The sequence below is a fragment of the Prionailurus viverrinus genome, chromosome C1 (assembly GCF_022837055.1).
Source record: "Prionailurus viverrinus isolate Anna chromosome C1, UM_Priviv_1.0, whole genome shotgun sequence".
NCBI lineage: Eukaryota > Metazoa > Chordata > Mammalia > Carnivora > Felidae > Prionailurus > Prionailurus viverrinus.
Window position 1 is genome coordinate 188,957,205 of NC_062568.1, and position 21,753 is coordinate 188,978,957.

General features: G+C 40.3%; 1 protein-coding gene across 1 annotated transcript in view; it reads left to right on the forward strand.

The window, feature by feature from the left end:
* The window catches only part of CSMD2 (CUB and Sushi multiple domains 2), a 600,812-nt gene that overhangs the window by 500,361 nt on the left and 78,698 nt on the right, over window positions 1-21,753 (forward strand). Inside the window, exons 42-46 of the mRNA XM_047870009.1 lie at window positions 113-301; window positions 2,544-2,721; window positions 4,107-4,252; window positions 12,624-12,704; window positions 13,193-13,306. Coding sequence (XP_047725965.1) covers window positions 113-301; window positions 2,544-2,721; window positions 4,107-4,252; window positions 12,624-12,704; window positions 13,193-13,306 — 708 coding nt within the window. The remainder of the gene's footprint in view (window positions 1-112; window positions 302-2,543; window positions 2,722-4,106; window positions 4,253-12,623; window positions 12,705-13,192; window positions 13,307-21,753) is intronic.

Below are 21,753 nucleotides of genomic sequence, written 5' to 3' on the forward strand. Positions count from 1 at the left end.
GTCCAAGTCTTGGTGCTTCACCATTATGCTTACTTTCTGCTGCTCCTATATTCTGGTTGAGGGGAAAATGTCCAAAGAGAATAAAGTAACCTTCTCTCCTGATCTTTTCCAGCCTATGAACTTCAAGAGTGCCCAGACCCAGAGCCCTTTGCCAATGGCATTGTGAGGGGAGCTGGCTACAATGTTGGACAATCAGTGACCTTCGAGTGCCTGCCAGGATATCAACTGATGGGCCACCCCGTCCTCACATGTCAACATGGCACCAACCGGAATTGGGACCACCCCCTACCCAGGTGTGAAGGTATGTCCCTCCTCATCCCTAGTGACTCCTCCTAAGGAGACTGATCAGAGTACCCCCATGCCCCATGGAATCACCCATGCTGGGGAGTCCAGGAAAAACTTGTCCATCCTGTTTTCATATGGAAAGGACCCAGCCTGTCTGGGCAAAGAGTCCTAGGCACAGACCTCTGGGCCAACCTTGGGAGGACCTGGAGGAAATGTGGGCCACAGCCAAGGGAATACCTACTCAACCCTTGGGAAACCCAACCCATCAGAAGGGAAGACTCTGTAATCTTTATCTCTTTCCTGAGATCTACACTTGTATATCCAAAAACTTTTTAAAGAGTTTCACTTATCCAGAGGCACCTAAATCCTAATATATTAGAAATTAAAGGAATCATCTTTCTGTCATTTAATGGAAATCCATCTAGTGAAGGGCACCTTTAGTCACCTGGTTACTTGGCCCTTATTTGGGCCCCTCCCTCTCCCCCATCTGACTTATTCACCAAGTCTTGATAATTCTACATCCTGATTACCTTTCAAATGCATCCACTTCTCTCTGTCTACTGCCTCTGCCTTAATCCAGGCCACCACTTTGATGAGGCTCCTCACTGGTCTCCCAGCCTTCAGTCTTGCCCTCCTCAATCCATTTTTCTGAGTGTAGCCAGTGTGCATTTTCAAAACCATCAACATACTCCAGACACTCCCCTGCTCAGAAGCCAGCAAGGCATCCTCATCTCTCTTGGGGTAAATTCCAAACTCTTTTAGGTAGCGCACCATGTTCCTCAGGGCCTGGTCCCTGCATACCCCCCAGGATTCTCCACGCTTGCAGATTTTATGTCTGAAGCTGAAATACTTGCAGTCATCCCAGTGTGCCCTGTTCTCTTGCCTCTGGTTCTTAGTACATGCTGTCCCTCCCTCATAGAACATCACTCTCCTCTCTTGCCTTGTCTACTTAGCCTTGTCATCCCTCAGGTCTGAGTCTAAATGGAAATAATACCAAGAATCCTTGCCCACCCTCACAAGACCAGAGGAGGGGTCCTCCAGTTGTTCCCGTGGCATTCCGTGTTGACAGCGTGTTCCACCCTATGCTGTAAACACCAATCTACTTAGCTGTATCCCAGTGGGCTATGAGTGCTACAGAGCAAAACCAGGTGCCACGGTATCCTTGCTCCCCTTCATTTCCCCAAGCTGCGCCTGACACTGACACTGAGTGGATATCCAGGATGTGTAGGAAAGGGGGTGTGTCCATGCATACCCCTTTCAGGATGCATGTGCATTCACAGGAACCGTATCTTCTGCCTAGAGGCATTGGGATTCTTTCTCTTCGCTTTGGTCTGCCCCCATCCAGATGTCTGCTTGTTGCCTCATGCCAGCCACATGTACTCATTAGTCTGGACCAGGGGGTGTTTGTATGTATGTTTGGTTTTTTGCCCTTTTTTCTCCTCCATGGTGATTGAATCAGAACATTATGGAGACTTCATGGCCTCTTCATCCCCTTACCCAAAGCCTACATCGGAGTGAACCTAAAATTGGGTGTTACTTTCAAGGGACAGGAAAATAGGGATAGAAGATCATATCTATGCAGCAAATGCCTTCTCTGTGATCTGAATACCAAGCTGGATATTTTACTTGCCTCAGTTTATGGAACCACCACCACAGTCCTACATGGGGATATGCTTATTCCCATTTCACAGGTGACGAAAGAGTCTAGACTAATGTCTAGGGCCATCCAGCCAATAAATGGTTTAGCCATGATTTGAACCCAACTTTGGTCTTCACTACAAGAATCCTCATCTCTTAGGTCAAGACTAAATGTACCACTCTAAGAATCTTGAAGCAAATAAAGAGAGAGAGAGGAATACTCCCATAATTTCCTAGTTCATCCCAGCAAAAGAACTACAGCCCTGACTCTGAATTCTTTCCTCCTCTCCATTCCTAGAAAGGGAGAGGGGAGAGCTCCAGTGGGTCCTTCCTTCTGGGCTGGTCTCATCCACAAGAAGAAGAGAGAGGCCAGGGGCTGAGGCTGGCCCCCAGAGGCATGTGCTCTGAAGGTCAGGGGCCAGATGGGGAGTGGTGTGCTAGGACCAATGGGGAAAACCACACAGGGTCATCTGCAGCCCCATCACCTCTCCCCATGCCTCCTGACCTCCCTGAGCAGGATAATTTGTGCTGGGTGCCTGCACTTTGTAAGGAAGTCATCTGAATTTTCAGGGGGGGGTGATCTCCCACACTCATCTGTGTTTGTGTCCCTTCCCTGGCAGTCCCCTGTGGTGGGAACATCACCTCTTCCAATGGCACTGTGTACTCCCCGGGCTTCCCCAGTCCATACTCCAGCTCCCAGGACTGTGTCTGGCTGATCACCGTGCCCATTGGTCATGGCGTCCGCCTCAACCTCAGCCTGCTGCAGACAGAACACTCCGGAGACTTCATCACTGTCTGGTAGGGCCAGCTGCCATGTTGACAGCCAATTAGAAAGGGGTTTTAATTGGGCTCTAAACTGGGGTTACTCATTTCTTTGTTTAGAAAACCAAGAGCTGCATGGTTTTAAGTGGTCATCTACCTCCTGGCTTTCAAATAAACATAGAAAATGAGGGCTCAGCTTCAAATTACCTTTTGTGACTCCTGGAAGGGAGAGGAATGGCAGGGCAGTGATTTCCAACCTGGAGTCCCACCTCGGGGTCAGAGGACAAGTGGGTGGGTGTGTGAATAGGAATGGTCATAGCTACACAAACTTTTCTCAGTTTTTCCAGAGTCCAAACCAAAATCCTACATTTACCTAACATAAGCTACCCAGACTAGCGACAGTTTGGGGGTAGAATTCTGTGAAGTCCCACTGATCATCTCCTGCTGAGCCAGTATTGTCCAACACAACATTCAGCAGTAATGGAAACATTCTGTATCTGTGCTGTCCAGTACCATAGCCACCAGCTACAGGTAGCCATTGAGTACTTGAATGTGACTAGAGTGACTGAGGAACTGACTTTTAAACTTTATTTAATTTTAATTAAATGTAAACAGCCACATGTAGCTTACTGGTTACCAAATTGACGATTCCACACTGAGTGAGAGTTAGAATATCTTGAATGAATTTTAAAATGGGAAAATGAATTATTAATCAAGAAGTGTAGTCTCCTAGACAGTCCTTTCCAAACCACCAGATCTTTGGACATATATATAATTTAAATTTTTTTTTGTTTAGGAGTTACTGCCATTCTGGGAATCAGCAGGGGATCGTGGGATTCTCTTGCCCAAATTCCCAGGGCTGGATAACCATAATCAGACTGCCCTGGATTAATTTCCAGTTTCCTTTCCAGGCTATGGCTAAGAACAGATAGGAGGGACTAGATACGTTTCCAGGGAAGAAATCCTTTGCCTAGAAGGACAACTGGGGATATCTCTGCTTGGGGACAAGGAAGTGGGGCTGGCATGGATAGTAACATGAGCTTCCTGCAGCTCTTCCTCAGCCCCATCCTACTGCTGCTCAGACTCAGAGAACCTGTGATAAGACCTGCATCCCTGCCCAGTGGCTCCAGTGGCTTCTTGGGTGAGACTGTTGCCCCCAAGCCCATTATGGAGGCTGGGCTGGTGAAGAATCAGGTGAATGAGGAGTCAGTGTGAGCCTTGCTGGCTCTATCAGCTTTGTCAGCAGACTGAGTTGGGAGAGATTAAGGGAGGTCTACAGGACACTGGAGAAAGACAGTGTCAAGCACAAGAAGAGTCACAGCCTCCCACTCCAGGTCTCTTTGAGGGCCACTGATGCAACCGGGTGGAGCAGGCAGCCGTGGTAACTCATGACATGCCAGCACCTTCTTTCCTATGTGCAGGGATGGGCCTCAGCAGACAGCTCCACAGCTTGGAGTCTTCAGCCGAAGCTTGGCCAAGAAAACAGTGCACAGCTCATCCAACCAGGTCCTGCTCAAGTTCCACCGTGATGCGGCTATGGGTGGGATCTTCGCCATAGCCTTCTCTGGTCAGTATGAAAACCTGGTGTGAGAGAGGGGCACTACGCTCTTGATTCAGGGCTGCACTTGACCCCTGGCTCCGCTATTTGCAATTGTGTGATTCTGAATGAGTTACATAGCTTCTCAGCCTCAGTGTCCTTGGAGTTATAAGACTTCCATGTATTCACCTATGTGAAATCTCCCAGCACGGGGCTCCATACTTGTAAGTTTTCCTCCTTCACACACACTCTAGGGCAGAGAGGCACATGATGCTGACCCTTGGTGCCAAATCCAAGCTTAGAGGCAGCAGGATGAGGCTTCTCACCCAGCTGGTTCACATCCACTCACTGGCTGGGTTTTCCACTTACTTGTGCCCCAGCTTGTCCCTTGGCACCCTCTAGAGGGCTGTCCCACTCCGCTGGAATCCAGGGCTTCTGTTGACCTCACAGGAAGTGCTGTGCACAAGTGAAGTCATGGAGAATTCAAGCAGGAGGAGCATGAACAATTCAGGGTAGGTTTGTCCTTATTGGCAGCCAGTTTTCTTCTGAGAGCCCCAAGTTGCGGACCCGGATACTTCCTCATTTTTGTTATAGTGGATATAGCAGAGAAAAACTTATAGAAAGTTCTCCGTGGGCCTATGTCCATCTGTAGAATAATCTTCCATATTACAGTTTGCAGAGCATTACATATATTTGAACTGGAAATCAGGAAAGCTTGACTTTATTCCTGGCTCCATCTTGCAAACACTGGCTTTTATCAGATTTTTAAATTTTTGCCAATGTGGTGGATTCATGAAATAGCATTTCACTCTTATGTTAATGATGAGGTGAGCATCCTTTCATATCTTCATTGACTATTCATGCTTCCTGCTCTGTGAAATGCCTGCTCCCCATAGAGCTTTCTTCCTCCAAGGAGACAGAGATAACAAACCAATAAGCAGACAAATAAAATCTTTGCAATTTGTAATAAGTTGCTATGAAGGAAACAAATAAGATAGCAAATGAAAGGTGCGGAACTCTGCTTCATGTAGAATAATTGTGGAAAACCTGTTGCGAGACGATATCTGAGACAAGAACTAAAGAAAAAGAAGGAGGTAGACATGGAGATTGGGGAGCAGGACTGTTGTGGGGGAAAGAATGTCTGCCTTTCTGTAGGCAAATATTAGCTCTAAATAAATTCCTTCCCATATAAGGACTAATAAGTATAAAAGACAAGTACCTCAAAGAGACCTATGAACAAGATTCTGCAGTATTTTTTTAATGAGAAAATAGGATTTGAATTGCAGAGAAAAATGCCCTTGAAAACATATAGTTTAGGAAGTAGAAGTAAATTTTGGAAAGCATAGAAGTCTAGACAATATGGACTCCAAATAAGAGATCTCCAAATAAGAGATAAATAAAAGGGGAGCTAAATGTCTTCCCTTCCTGAACAATTCAGTCCTAAAGCTGTTAAATGGGACGAAGCAAAGTGACATCCATGCCTTCAGGGCATGAGCCAGGCTGGGGTGTCAGAGGGGAGAGGGAGTCCACGCTGCCCAGGGACAGGGCTGGCATGGGGTGTCCAGGCTCTGAGCAAATGGAAGGAACATCCATGTGGGGTAGGAGCCCCAGCAGAATGAGGAGGGTATCCACACTGAGGACCCATCAGAGTCTGGGGTGGGGGATGCAGTGAGTAGAGTATTCATATAAGGGGGCTGTGGCAGGAGAGATGGGATCTCAGTTCCCTACAGGTGACTGATCAGATAAGTGAATATATCAAGGACAACAGGTGTCTCACTGAAAGAGAAGAGGGTTAGAAATATGGAAAGAACAAAAACTAGAATATACCCAGGGAATTGGGTTGGAATTGGAGGTATCAATGTCAGCTATGGTTTTCAATATGTACATACAGATATAGAAGGAAATGAGGGTGTGAATGTGGGTGTGTACACGTACATACATCCCTTAACTCTTTCCACTAAAAGGGCTTTGAAGTAATGACTCCTCAATAGCAATGAACACATCTAGCTCCAGTTACTGGTTTCCAATACCATTTTCACTTGAATGGACCAAAACACCTTAAAGAAATGCTGACTCCAGGACTGAGGCAGAGAAAGTACAAGATGAGCCTGGAACATTTTATGGCAGAAAGCAAGGAACTACTCAAGGAATGATGCAGACGTGACAGAGGGACATAGACACGGGCTTGAAGGGGCTCCCATAATGGGGATAATTTGAGCATCCAAGGAATTAATATTGGTAACAAACTGTAGCTGATTGAATAAACCAGGACACCATGTATATCCAAACAGGTATAAGTTAGTTAAGCAGTTATTAATTAAAATATTATGAGGAACAGAGTATTTCCATAGCTTCAAACTATCTCCTCACACGATAATCACAAAGGGAAAAAAGAACAGCTTTAGAGTGGAGAAGCCTGGAGGACAGCACCTTAATTAAGTGATCCAGGTGAGCATCATGAATAACAGGACGAACTGAAATCATACCCCACCAGACTGGGTACAAAGAGAAGAACCCAGCATCCCCTCTGTGATAGTCCAATAAAGATGCACAACTTGAATCCAGCTATGAGGAATGTGTCAAACGTAAAGTGAGGGTAATGTAAAATAGTATTACAGACTAGCAATTAACTGCCATAGAATCTTCAAAAGTGTAAAAGCCATGAAGGTCAAGGAAAGACTTTGGGACTCTTCCAGACTAAAAGGACATGACAACGAAATACAGTGTATGATTCTGAACTGGATCATTTTGCTATTAAGGATTTTACTAGGACAAGTGGTAAAACACTAGTGGACATGGTGACTAGTTGGAAGTACCATATCAGAGGTAATTTCCTGCTTTTAGTGCTTGTATGTGGTTTTTCAGGGTAATGTGCTTGTTTGTTGGAAATGCACACTAAAATATTCTGTGGTTATGGAGCATAATGTCGGTCACTTTCTTCTGGTTCATGAAAAATGTTTTTTGTACGATGCTGCCAAATTTTCTTATACCTTTGTGATAGTTTCAAATTAAAATTTTTATTTACAAGGGGAGCTAGATAATAAAAAAAAAGTTTAAAAAACAAATGTAGCAGCACAATTAAATTGGCATAAGAATCAACAAAGAGCAGAATCAACAGTGCAGAAAAACAGTTCAGAGATGTGGAATAAAAGCCCAACACAAAGAAGAAAGTGAGCAAATATTTGAAAATTATAGAGGAGAGAATGGCAAATAGATCCAGTAAACAAAGAACATACTGATTAAAAAGTATCTATGACAAAAAGAGCCAGATGGAATAGAAATAATAAAATAAAACTCTTCTGAGATGAGGGAAAAACTGTGCGTATAGAACAAAAGAGCTCACTACATAGCAGGAGAAATCAAAACCAGCCTGGCAAGTTTTTCAAATCTCAAGGCTGAAGGGTAGAAGAAATCTACCAGAATCCAGGCTGAGAAAGTTAACTACAGGGAGCCAAAATCAACAATCCTGTGCCTAATTATTCTTGGCATTCAATTCCAGAAAATAAAAGAGGCATTTTTATAGATGTTTAAGGAAAAAGAAACTTGGGAACGTCACATGTGAAGGCAAGGGACAGTCATCTGCAGACATCCAAGAGCTTAAAATCATTGTCACCCACATCTCAATTTGAATTGTTCCTCAAGGATGTAGCCACCCACTGAGGAATGAACCAATAACTCAATTCAGAGAAGTTGTATGAAAGATTAAAATGGAAGCACTAACTAGCTAACCACAGATTTAAGCAATAATAATGGAAAACATAGATTCCAAACAGAATACAAATAATTCTTTAAAATTTTTAAGAAATCATTTCATATTAACAAATACCCAAGTAGTTAGAAGAGGTATAGGAGAAAGGAAATATCCTTTTCTCTCATGGGGGTAGAATCAGTAGATATTATTCAATTACTAACTTTGATAATTAGAAAAATCAGGGTTCTGAGTATATATTTTAGTCACTAAGAAGTTGAAAATAGATTATAGCACTTTTAAATCACTGAAAGAAAAAAAGTAAGCAAAACATAGCTCATATACAAAAGGTGGAAAGCAATGGAAACTATAGGAACAAAGATACAGACAGTGCAGAATAAAACAATAAAATAAAATCGTTCAGTTACTATGGCAAATACAAATTTATCAAAGCCCAATTCCCTATGAAAAATGCAAAGACTCTTAGATTAGGTTAAATAAAATTTAGCTATATTTTCCATCCGGGAACACTACTAAGGTACAGTGACAGTTTGAACATAAAAGGATGGGTAGTGATGTATTTGGCAAATACAAACAACAATAGCAATCAAAGAGTAGCCTTCAAAGCAAAAAGCGTTAAATGGAAAAAGTAGGCTCTTAACATTAGAGAATAACCTGTAATAATGTTTAAAATGATAATCCTGATGGGAAGATTGCAGGAAGATGCTCCCTTGGTGGTGGGCAGTGTGAAAATGCATATCAAAAAGCTATACACAATGTGATCAGCCACAGTCAAACATTTTTGGTTGTCTGCAGAGCTCGTAATGATCTCCTTAGCTGCCTCTCTCACATGGGCAATTGTCAACTATGTTTGTATATTCTACCCCACTCCATGTCCACCGCCAACCCCAGCCACAGTGGCTTGAACCATAGGTGGGCCCTGACCTGACTCCAGCAGAGGGAATCAGGTGTCCTCTCTCGGGAACTTGAAGTTGAACCAAAGAGATTCTAGATTCATCTGCAGAAGAGGGACGATATAAATCCAAGTGCCCTGGATTGCCTGTCTTCTCCTGTCCTTGTAGACTGAGAAATAGAAAGTTCTGATTTGTGGAAAGAAAGTGACCAAGACATGTGGGGAAGGTTTCCTGGGTTCCTGGTGGACCCCAGTTCCTTGTCCTCCACCTGTATGAAGCCTGTATACAAATCCACATTCGCATTCTCTCCTCTCTGAGAGGCTTTTTGTTTTTCACGTATTCTTACCCTGAGTTGATTTGTGTTACTTACAGCCAAGATTTCTAATTAATAATGATCTAGGACCCACCAATCCTATTTCCGGGAATTGTGTAAAGATACGTATATAAAGATATTCCTTGAACTGTGACTTAAAACTGATAAATTAGAAACAATCCAGGGCACCTGTGTGGCTTAGTTGGTTGAGCGTCGACTCTTGATTTCAGCTTAGGTCATGATCTCACAGTTCATGGGATAGAGCCCCACATCAGGCTCCATGCTCACAGCATGGCACCTGCTTGGGGTTTTCTCTCCTGCCCACATGTCTCTTCATATACTAACTTGGCTTTAAAAGCTTCATATGAAAGGCCAGCCCAGCACACCCAATAGAATGGAAAAGAGTATGTCCAGAAAGAATCCATAAGAGGGTACAACATGCAGTGACCCACAATGGCTGTTGCTGAGCTGGCTACCACTTGTCGTAAAGCAATGAGCCCTCCCCACCAGTTAACATGTTAACCTATACTGGAATCTGATTAGGCTGTATCAGGGCTTCACCCCCAAGGAGCAAGGGAAGTAAGGACAAAGTGAAACAGAGGAGTCCAAATGTCCTCCCTGCCCTTGAGTTCTTTAACAATAACATGGTAGATGTAGTGTGTGCTCTGGAAGGAGGAGGGGTTGTCTGTAAAAGACCGAAGGTCATGCACCAAAAGGCTAACGGTGGTTATGCCTGGTGGTGGTGGGACTTGGGGAATTTTCATTTTTTTGTTTTTCAGTATTCCACCAGCTTTCTGTATTGAGCAGAAATGTGTAATTCTTTTTAATGTAATGGGAAATCTACCCCAATCAAACTAGTAACCACAATATATTAAACACTCAGGCTGTGTTTAAGTGAGGATTTCTTGTTACTGATTTTTTTTCTGGAAGTTAGGCACCTACTTAGCATCTTTACATGGAATGTCTGATTTCCAAGAATAGATTATTGATGTTCAGTAGGAGATACTCATATTTTAAAAAGGTCATACGCTTTAATCATTCCTGTTTTTTTCCTTTTTCTCAAATTTTTATTTAAATTCCAATTAGTTAATATACAGTATAATATTAGTTTAAGGTGTAGAATTTAGAGATTCAACAATTCCTTACATCTCATGGTGCTCATCACGACAAGTGCCTTCCTTAATCCTCATCACCTATTTAACCCATGTCCCCCACCCCCCACCTACCTCTCTGGTGACCATGGGTTGGTTCTCTATAGCTAAGAGTCTGTTTCTTGGTTTGCCTCTCAGTTTGCTCCCTATGTTTGTCTTTTTTCTTAAATTCCACATATGAGTGAAATATGGTATTTATCTTTCTCTGACTTCTTTCGCTTAACATAATACCCTTCAGCTCCATCCACATAGTTCCAAGTGGCAAGATTCCATTCTTGTTATGGTTGGGCAATATGCCATCGTATATATACACCACATCTTCTTTATCTGTTCATCAGTCAATGGACATTGGGGCTCTTTCCATAATTCGGCTATTGTTGATAATGCTGCCATAAACATCAGGGTGCATGTATCCCTTTGAATTATTATTTTTGTATCCTTTGGGTAAATACCTAGTAGTGTAATTGTTGGATCCAAAAACGTATAAACAACTTGGAAAACTCAACACCTAAAAAATAATCCAGTTTCAAAATGGGCAGAAGACATGAACAGACATCTTTCCAAAGAAGACATACAGGTGGCCAAGAGACACATGAAAAGATCCTCAACATCACTTATCATAAGGGAAACAGAAATCAAAACTACAATGAGATATCACCTCACGCCAGTCAGAATGGCTAAAATTAACAACACAGGTGTTGTTCAACAGGTGTTGGCAAGGATGTGGAGAAAGGGGAACCCTCTTACACTGTTGGTGGGAATGCCAACTGGTGCAACCACTGTGAAAAACAGTATGAAGGTTTCTCAGAAAGTTAAAAATAGAACTACCCTATGATCCAGAAATCATTCCTAGTTAAAAAAAAAAGAAAAGAAAAAGAAAAAAACTCATAAAGGATGCATATATGGAAGGATGTTTATCACAGTTTTATTTTAAATTGCAAAACCTTGGAAACCTAAATGGTTAATAATAGAGCATCTATTAAATAAATTCTAGTCAATCATACAACTAAATCCTATGAACTCATTTCAATCATTTTTTAAGAAATTTAATTACAAGGGTGCCTGGGTAGCTCAGTCAGTTGAGCATCCAACTCTTGATTTCAGTTCAGGTCATGATCCATGGGTCATGGGATCAAGCCCCATGTCAGGCTCCTTGCTGAATGTGGAGCCTGCTAAAGATTCCGTCTCTCTCTCCCTCTGCCCCTCTCCCCTGTTTGCACTCTCTCTAGAAAAAAATTTTTTAAAGAAATTTAATTACATAGGGAAATTCTTGCAATATAAGAGTGAGTGCACAAGGATCAACTCAAAGTACACAACACGCTGCAAATGTTGTAAGAGAAAAATATATGTGCAGAAAGTATATACTATAAGAACTTACAGTAAAAGGTTAACAGTGGTTATCTGAATGACCAGTGGAGGACTTTAATTTTCTTCCTACTATTTTCATAGAAAATCTCATATTTTCTCTAGCAATCATGTATTACATTTGCAATTTTTTAAAGAGAATGTTCTTTTTTAAAAAACATAGCGGGGTTTGGGGTGACTTTGGAAGTCATCATAACAGCAGCAACACTGGCAACAGCAGCTCACACTTGCATAGCACCAAATTGTATGCCATGTAGTAAACGGAAGCCAAGTTATGAGCCCATATTGGGCTCTGCCTCAGTAACACCATGCACACACAGTCCAGTCTCTGCCCAGAGGGATGGTTTTCCATTTGGAAAGTCCACCGAAGCCAGAGATGTTTGGCCAAAGGTCAGAAGGGAAACCAGCTGGCTTTAATGGGCACTCACATGAGCCACACACAGTACTTAGATGCTGAGCAGTGGAAAGAATATGGGATTTGAGAGCAGCCAGACCTGGATTCAAGCCTCCTGTGCCACTTAGTTCCTGTATGACCATGGAGAAGTAACTGAACCTTTCTGAATCTCAGCTGCCTCATAAATAGAGTAAGAATGCCTCACAGGGGGACCAGCCATCATGAGAGTTAAAGGTGACAGTGTGTGAAGGTGCCTGACTTATAATAGGTGCTCAGGAAATGCTTCTTTCCCCTTCGTTCAGTGCTAGTGACCATCACTGACTTCTTAGATGCTCTCTCCTTTTTGTTGGTGTTACCATATGGCTCCTAGGTTTCGCATCAGAAAAAAAAAAAAAAAAAGATGACAGCAGATAAGCAAAACAGTACTTGGCTAAACTTACCCTGTGTACAGATCAATAGTCACTAGGATCTATGTGAATGAATGAGGAAGGAGAAGGTGAGGGATTGAACGAGTAAATGGCTACGTGCCCCAAGAATGGTGTTCTTACACCGGCTTGTCTGCTTCTGTCTTTTCAGCTTATCCACTCACCAAATGCCCTCCTCCCACCATCCTCCCCAACGCTGAAGTCGTCACAGAGAATGAAGAATTCAACATAGGTACCCTCTCCCAAACCAGCAAGGACTGTGCAGTTGAGGAGGGACTGGGGTGGGGTGGGGCTGGCCAGCAAGGCTCATCTGTCCCTCCAGTCCACAAGAAACAGTAGGCCCAGTGCAAGATGGGTAATGTTCTGTCAACAGAGTCTGCACCAAAAATACCAATACTTCCTTTTAGCCATAGCTAGACAGAGGAGACAGGAAGGCAGTTTTCTTCTGTGATTCAAGTCAGTATGTTTTTGAGAAATAAGTCCACACAAGACACTATAAAAAGTTCCTGGAATGTGGAAACATTCTTAGGCTTAGCAAGGCTCAGCTGTGAGAAGTAGGCAGCAGTTTTCTGGGTCATTTGAGTGGAGTTGAGTGGTTATTTAAATCTGAACATAATGGAACCCATCACTGATTGCCTTGCCTAAAAGTGGGTTGAACTACTAAGGGATGCTCTGTCCAGACTTCTCCAGGGAACCCCTATATTGGTCTCTCTTTGGCAGGTGACATCGTACGCTACAGGTGCCTCCCTGGCTTCACCTTGGTAGGGAATGAAATCCTGACCTGCAAACTTGGAACTTACCTACAGTTTGAAGGACCACCCCCAATATGTGAAGGTAATTGCACGGAGCCATGCCTTTATGGATCTGGAGTTCCTCCAAAACATAGCCTTTGTCTTACTCTTCCCTGTATTCCCAGTCCCTGCCCATAAAGTAAGAGGTCATTTGGTGAATGTCTGTTTGTTTGGATTAACGATTGCTCTAGAGAGATTCTCTGTCCTACTCTTAGGTCTGGGGCTACAAATTACCATAGTGACCACTTGATCACTTCTATTTCTGTTTTCCTTTGTTCTAACTGGTATTCTCTGGAAACGGCATACTGATCATTGGAAGGAAGAGTTCTGGGACCTTGGGAAGAGGTGGGCTTGCACACCAACCTGGCCCTACTGGAGTGCAGATATGCTCAAGGTCCTGTGTGCTGAACTAGTCTACCAAGTTGTCTTCATTCTAGTGTGATGCCTTGACAGAAGATGAATGGCTTCATCAAAATATCCCAACTAAGACCAAAAACCATACTCTCCACTCACCAGACATCTGACCTAGGACAAGATACTTAACTGTCCTGTGCCTCAATTTTCTCATCTCTAAAATAAGGATAATGATATTACTTATGCCATGGACTTATTGTGTGGAATTCAATGGGTTAATGATGTAAAGCACGTTAGAACTATGTCTGGCACATAGTAACTGCCCAATACGGGCTATTAAATTCTTACTACTGCTTCTGGTACTATTGCTACCAAATAATATTTTAGTAGTCTATGAAGAAACAGGTCGGCTTCTCCCCCACTTCTCATAAGGCAAGAGTAGAGAGTCTGCAATATAGATTGTTAGTGAGAAAGAAAGAAGCCACAGCCCTAGAACTAGGCTGCCAATACATAAAGTCATTATCTATGAGTTGAGCTGACCTACCCATGCACCAAACAACCAGTCCCCAATAAAAGTGGGCTGTTGCTTTGATCTTGCTCCAGAACCTCCCTGATTTGCTCCAGACTTAGTTTCTCATCTCTGACTCTGTTTCTGTGTCTACATGGCTCCAGCCTTCTTGGCTTTACTCCTGTTCTCAGCCTCATACTTCCGTCTAGGACTTGATGTTGTACTTGGCTTCTCAAGATGTGACCCTTCACTGGCTTTTTCTTTTTTTTAACAATAGCAGCTTTATTGGGATATAATTCATGTACCATGTAATTCATCCATTTAAAGTGTATAGTTTGATGGTTTTTAGTATATTCAGAGCTTTGTAACCATCACAGAATTTCAGAAGATTTTCATCACCTCAAAAGTAACCCTGGACCCCTCAGCAGTCAACTCCCATTTCTTTCCAGACCCTCCTTCCTGCAGTTCTAGACAACCGCCAATCTGGTTTATGTCTCTATGAAATTGACTATTTTAGATCTTTCATATAAGTACAATACTACAATAGGTAGTCTTTGTGACTGACTTCTTTTCACTCAGCACAATGTGTTCAGGGTTCATTCATGTTGTAGCATGTGTCAGTGTATGTCATTTCTCTTTATTGCCGAATGATGTTCCGTTGTGTAGGTACTACATTTTGTTTATCCATTCATCAGTTGATGGACAGTTGGGTTATTTCCACTTCTGGCAGTTATGAATAATGCTGCTGTGAACATTCATATACAAGTTTTTGTGTAAACATGGGTTGTCATTTCTCTTAGGTATATAGCTACCAGTGGAATTGCTGGGTCATATGGTGACTCTGTGTTTAACCTTTTGAGGAATGACCAGACTGTTTTCCACAGAGGCTGAATCTTTTTCCCGCCATCAGTATATAAGGTTGCCAACTATTCCACATCTTCTCTGTTATTATTATCTGTCTTTTAAATTACAGCCATCCTTGTGGTATAAAGGGTGTCTATCTCATTGTGGTTTTGATTTGTATTTTCCTGATGACCAATGATGTTGAGCATTTTTTCATATGCTTACTTTCCATTTCTATATTCTCTTTGCAAAAATGCCTATTCAGATCCTTTGCCTATTTTAATTAGGTTATTTATCTTTTCATCATTGAGTTGTAGGAATTCTTTATATATTCTAGATACAAGTGCCTTATCAGATACGTGATTTGAAAATTTTTTCCCATTCTGTTGGTGTTTTTTTCACTTTCTTTTTATTTATTCAAAAAAATGTAATGCTTATTTTTTGAGAGAGAGAGAGAGAGTGTGTGTGTGAGCAGAGGAGGGCAGAGAGAGAGGGAGACACAGAATCCAAAGAAGTCCAGGCTCTGAGCTGAGCCTGGTGTGGTGCCAAACTCACAGGACGTGAGATCATAACCTGAGCCAAAGTCAGACACTTAACCGACTGAGCCGCCCAGGCACCCCAGTTTTTTCACTTTCTTGATAATGTTCTTTCAAGTACAAAAGGATTTTTGTGGGTTTTTTATTTTAATTTTTATTTATTTTGAGAGAGACAGAGAGAGAGAAAGTGCATGGGGGGGGGGGGGGGGGGAGGGGCAGAGAGAGAGAGAAAGAGAGAGAAAATCCCAAGCAGACTCTGCACAGTGTGGAGCCCGATGCAAGGCTTGAACTCGTGAACTGTGAGATCATGACTTGAGCTGAAACTAAGTCAGACACTTAACTGACTGAGCCACGCAGGTGCCCCTCAAGTACAAAACTTTTTTAATTTTGATGATGTTCAATATATATTTTTTTTCCTTTGGCTGTTTGTGCTTTTCATGTCATATCTAAGGAAACGTTGCCTAATCCATGGAAGATTTACATCTATATTTTCTTCTAAGAGTTAATAGTTTTAGCTCTTAAATTCAGGTTTTTGATATGTTTTGAGTTAATTTTTATATATAACATGAGGTAGGGGTCCAAATTCATTCTTTTGCATATGGATATCCAGTTGCTGTGACACCATTTATTGGGAAGACTATCCTTTCCCCCATTGAATTGTCTTGGCACTCTGTTGAAAATTAGTTGACTTACATAAATTTGGGGATTTATTTCTTGATCTTCAGTTCTATTATTTTTTTTCTGTAAGTCTATTCTTTTTTTTTTAATTTAAATTCCAGTTAACATACAGTGTAATATTAATTTCAAGTATAGAATTTAATGATTGAACACTTCCATACATCACCTGGTGCTCATCACAAGTGCATTCCTTAATACCCATCGCCTACATAACCTATCCCCTCACTCACCTCCCCTCTGGCAACCATCAGTTTGTTCTCTGTAGTTAAGAGTCTGTTTCTCGGTTTGCCCTCTCTCTCTCTCTCTCTCTCTCTCTCTCTCTTTCCTTTTGCTCACTTGTTTCGTTTCTTAAAGTCCACATATGAGTGAAATCATATAGTGTTTGTTTTTCTCTAACTTACTTATTTCACTTAGCATAACACTCTCTAGCTCCGTCTATGTCATTGCAAATTGCAAGGTTTCATTCTTTTTTATGGCTGAGTATTATTCCACCATATATAGCTAGAGAGTGTTATGCTAACTGAAATAAGTCAGAGAAAGACAAACACTGTATGATTTCACTCATATGTGGAATATGAGTGTGAGATAGATAGATAGATAGATAGATGGCATCTTCCTGACTTGATCATCTTAGGCCAGCACTATACTATCCTGATTACTGTAGCTTTGTAGTCTGTTTGAAATCAGGAAGTGGGAGTCCTTCAACTGTGTTCTTCTTTTGCATATTCTAGATCTGTTGAATTTCTAAATTAATTTTAGGACCAGCTTATCAAGATCTGTAAAGAAACCAGCTGGGATTTTTGTAGAGATTTAATTGAATCCATACATCAGTCTAGGTAGTATTGCCATCTTAACAATATTAAATCTTCCAATCCATACACATAAGTTGTATTTCCATTCATAGTCCCTTCAATATATAATTTCCTTTTTTCTTTTGGCTTGTTCTACTCCTTTATACCTCAGCCATTGCCCTGTCCAATGATATCCTAGTCCCTTATGACAAGAATCAGACACTTTTCTATTATTTCCAAAGCATGCCTCTTTACCATGGCAATATAGAAAATTTGGTGAAATTCAAATCTAAAACATTACAGTGCAATTATAGAACATCAAGGAAGTTAAAGCCATCACAAAGAAAAGACACATCAGACTCAGCATTATTTGCATCACCAAAAGACAAAATGCAGCAGAAAAAAATAATTATAAACTCAAATTCCAGACCCAACCAAGTTATCATTTAAGAGTGGGAAAATATTAATGAAATCTTCAGGCAGACAAGGACTATGTAAAGTTACTGCTTACTAAAAGCATAATTATGATGGGGGGTGGGAGGGAGGAGGGGGTGGGTGATGGGTATTGAGGAGGGCACCTTTTGGGATGAGCACTGGGTGTTGTATGGAAACCAATTTGTCAATAAATTTCAGAAGAAAAAAAAAAAAAAAATAAAAAAAATAAAAAAAAAAATAAAAGCATAATTAACAGATATACTTCAGTGCATTAGTCAGGATAGGTCAGGCATATGTTACATTAACAAGCAATCCCCACATCTCAGTGGCTTAACACAACAAAAGATTATTTCTCCTTCAGGCAAAATTTGCTATAGTGCAGTGACTATAATGCTGGTGACTCAGTGATCCAGGCTTCTTGAATCTTGTGCTGCCATCTGAAAACTGGGCCTGCTCCTGGATCCTACAGTGCAACAGAGTAAGAGAGAATGAGAGTTGCTTAAGGGCTTTTCACGTCCTCAGCCCAAAGTGGCACACATTATTCTACTCACATCTCATTGACCAGAAATAAGCACATGGATGGAAAGTGAAGTTTTTTGTATGCTCAGGAAACAAAAATAAAACCTAATATTTGTAAAGACTGGAAATATCTACCATATTCATTAAGAAAAAAAATGAATACAGGGGTGCCTGGGTGGTTCAGTCGGTTAAATGTCCAACTTCAGCTCAGGTCATGACCTTGCAGTTCATGAATTCGAGCCCCGCGTCAGGCTCTGTGCTGACAGCTGAGAGCCTGGGGCCTGCTTCAGATTCTGTGTCTCCCTCTCTTTCTGCCCCTCCCCTGCTTGCACTCTGTCTCTCTCTCTTTCTCTCAAAAATAAATAAATATTTAAAAAAAGAAAAAAGTGAATACAGATAATGATTCAGATGCAAAAAGTGACAATGAGCTAAGAAATCAGTAAAATAGGGTAATAATCTAAACAATACTGACTGTAGTAAACTTAAAAATACAAACACAACTGGACAGATAAATGACATTGGAGAACCTATTTAGAAGAAAGAAAAAGTGAGTTGAGGACCCTTGCTTGTTGACGAGAAGCATAGATATTGATTAACCCTCTACATTAGTTAAAATACGTGTATTAAAAAGAAAGCTTAAATTTATAGGTCTTTTTTTTTAATTATGGATAACCATGGTATCTATAAGTTCTAAATCCATAATCAAAAATAAAGATAATAAAGATAACTCCATTAATCCAATAGAAGCATTAAAGGAGAAAAAAATTATGGTAAACAGAAAACACAAAATAAGGTAGCAAAACTAAGTGCAAATATACGTGTAACTATAGTAAATATAACTGAATAAAACTGCTAATCCAAAGAGAGAGACTTCCAGATTAAGTAAAAAACAAGTTTAACTATAGGCTTTCCATAAACTTAGACTTGAATATCTTCATCTGCCTCCCTAAAGACATAGCTAGAAAGATCTCACTCATCCCTGTTATGAAACAAAACTTTGAAAAAATAGCAAGTACTAACCTCTAAAATCTTGTGTAGTAAAGATAATATTAGACAAAATAGAATTTAAGGCAAGAAGTTTTAAAATAAATAAAGAGGAAATTTCATGCTGATAAACATAATCTATCAAACATATATAGCAGTCATAAACTTCTGTGTACCTAACAACATGATATTGAAATATATCAAGGAAAAATTGACAGAATTATGGGGGAAAAAGGACAAATTCACAATTACAGTTGTAGATTTTCACACACCTCTTTGAATGACAGACCAAAAATAAGTAGGTACATATAATATTTGAATGATATAGTTATATCAGTAAGTTTTGCTGCATAAAAACCATGCCAACATTTAGAGGTTTTAAATAATAACCACTTATTTCTTGCAAAAGATGCAGTTTAAATATAAATACCAGATAGATTGAAGAAGTAGAAATGATATACATGCAAATGTTAAACATAAGAAACATAATTTCAGATAATACTGCCAGCAAGGAGTATTACCAGAAATAGAGAAATTGTATAATGACAAAAGAGTTCATTCCATTACAAAAGATATATATGTTATATGCATATGATAAAAGAGCTTCAAAAAATATGAAGGAAAACTGACAGAACTAAATGTGAAAAGTAAAGGCAAAGTATAGAATAAAAAAAGATATTAATGATACATATATTTTTGAAAGGACTTCTGTCTAGACTATGTAAAGAACTTCAGCAACTCAATAATAAGACAATCCAATAAAAATATGGACAAGAGACTTGACTAGACACTTTACAAAATAAGATGTATGAATAGCCAATAAGTATATGAAAAGATGCTAAACATCATTAGTCATCAGGAAAATGCAAATTAAAACCCTAATGAAATATTACTGCACACCCACTAGAATAGCTAAAACTTAAGACTGAAAATACCAAGTGTTGACAAGAATGTGGAGCAAGTGGAACTTTTATACATTGCTGGTTGGGATGTAATATTATACAGTCACTTTGGAAAATGGGTAATTTCTTTCAAAGTTAAACATATACCTGCCCTATTGCCAAGCAATTATACTCCTAGTTATTTACCTAAGAGAAATGAAAACCCATATCCACAAAAAGACTTGTATATGAATTCCATAATAATCCAAAACTGGAACTAACCTAAATGTTCATTAATAATAAACTGAATGAACAAAAAAATTGTTCTGTGATTGCTACAGAGCAATAAAAATAAATGAAGTAGTAATACACAAAACATCATGGATCGAATCTTAGAAACATAATGTTTAGCAAAAGAAACCAGGCACAAAAATAACAACATGTATGATTCCAATTGCATGAAATTCTAGTATAATCAAAACTAATCTGTTGTTATAGAAATAATATCAGTGATTTCCTGGAGCATAGAGCAGGTCATACTAATTAATTGCAGAGAGGCATGAGAGCAAGTTTCTGAGTGACAGAAAAAATCTATATCCTGATTATGGGAGTGGTTACACAGGCATATACATTTGCTAAAGCTCATTAAACCATGCACCTAAGATCTGTGCATTTCATTGTACATAAATTATATTTCAAAAATTTTGAATTTTAAAAAATGAATGAGTTATAAAATGCAAAAACAGCCTTACTGATAAATAAAAAGAAGTGCCTGGAACAAAGAGCCACAAAATAGTCAAACCATTAGGTAAATTAAACAGAGAGAGAAAGGAGGAATATAGAAAAATAAGAAATGGAAAATGGACTATAACCATTGAAGCAAAAGAAAATTTTTTAATTATGATCTTGTACAAATCTTGTACAAATCTGTGCCGATAAATTAATGATATGAATGATTTTCTAGGAAGGTATAATTTGATAAAATTGACCCCAGTAGAGATATAAAGTTTATACTTTCCTAATTCTTTAAAAGAAATAGAGATCAGAGGAAACCCCATTAAAGACATCAAGACTAGATGGTTTCGTGGAAGAATACTACTAAACCTTCAAAGGCCAGACATCTTGAACATAAGGAGAAAGAAAAACTTATAAACACTAATGCCCAAATCTGATAATTGCACACAAAAAGGCAAACCTGTGGAACCAATCTCATTTGAGAGGGCGTGCCTGTTTCCCCTCAATGGAGGAGTTTCAAGTAGAAAGGTGAGAGCTTCCATTGTGTATATAAACCACAATTTCTTTATCCATTCATCAGTTGATGGACATTTAGGCTCTTTCCATAATTTGGCTATTGTTGAAAGTGCTGCTATAAACATTGGGGTACAAGTGCCCCTATGCATCCTGAGAAACTTAACAGAAGACCATGGGGGAGGGGAAGGAAAAAAAAAAAGAGAGGGAGAGAGCCAAAACATAAGAGACTCTTAAAAACTGAGAACAAGCTGAGGGTTGATGGGGGGTGGGAGGGAGGGGAGGGTGGGTGATGGGTATTGAGGAGGGCACCTGTTGGGATGAGCACTGGGTGTTGTATTGAAACCAATTTGACAATAAATTTCATATTAAAAAAAGAAAGAAAGAAGGAAAGGTGAGAGCTTCAAGAGCAGATCTGGTACCATCTGGACTGTACCACAAAGCCTAGGGGGAATTAAATATCAGCATACTTCCGTGACCTGTAGATATCAGGATAGTGAAATTGGAAGCATTTCAAAAGCAAGGCCGTTTTAGTCCAAGATGCCATTTTCTTTCCTTTCCCATTTACAAAATAAGAAGGAAGTTCTCCCAGGAGAAGCTAGTTAGTGCCTTCCAAAGCTCCCCCTTTCAGTAGCCTAGCTGGCTCAGTTGGTATAGCATGTGACGCTTGATCTGCGGGTCATGAGTTGGAGCCCCATGTTGGTTGTAGGGAT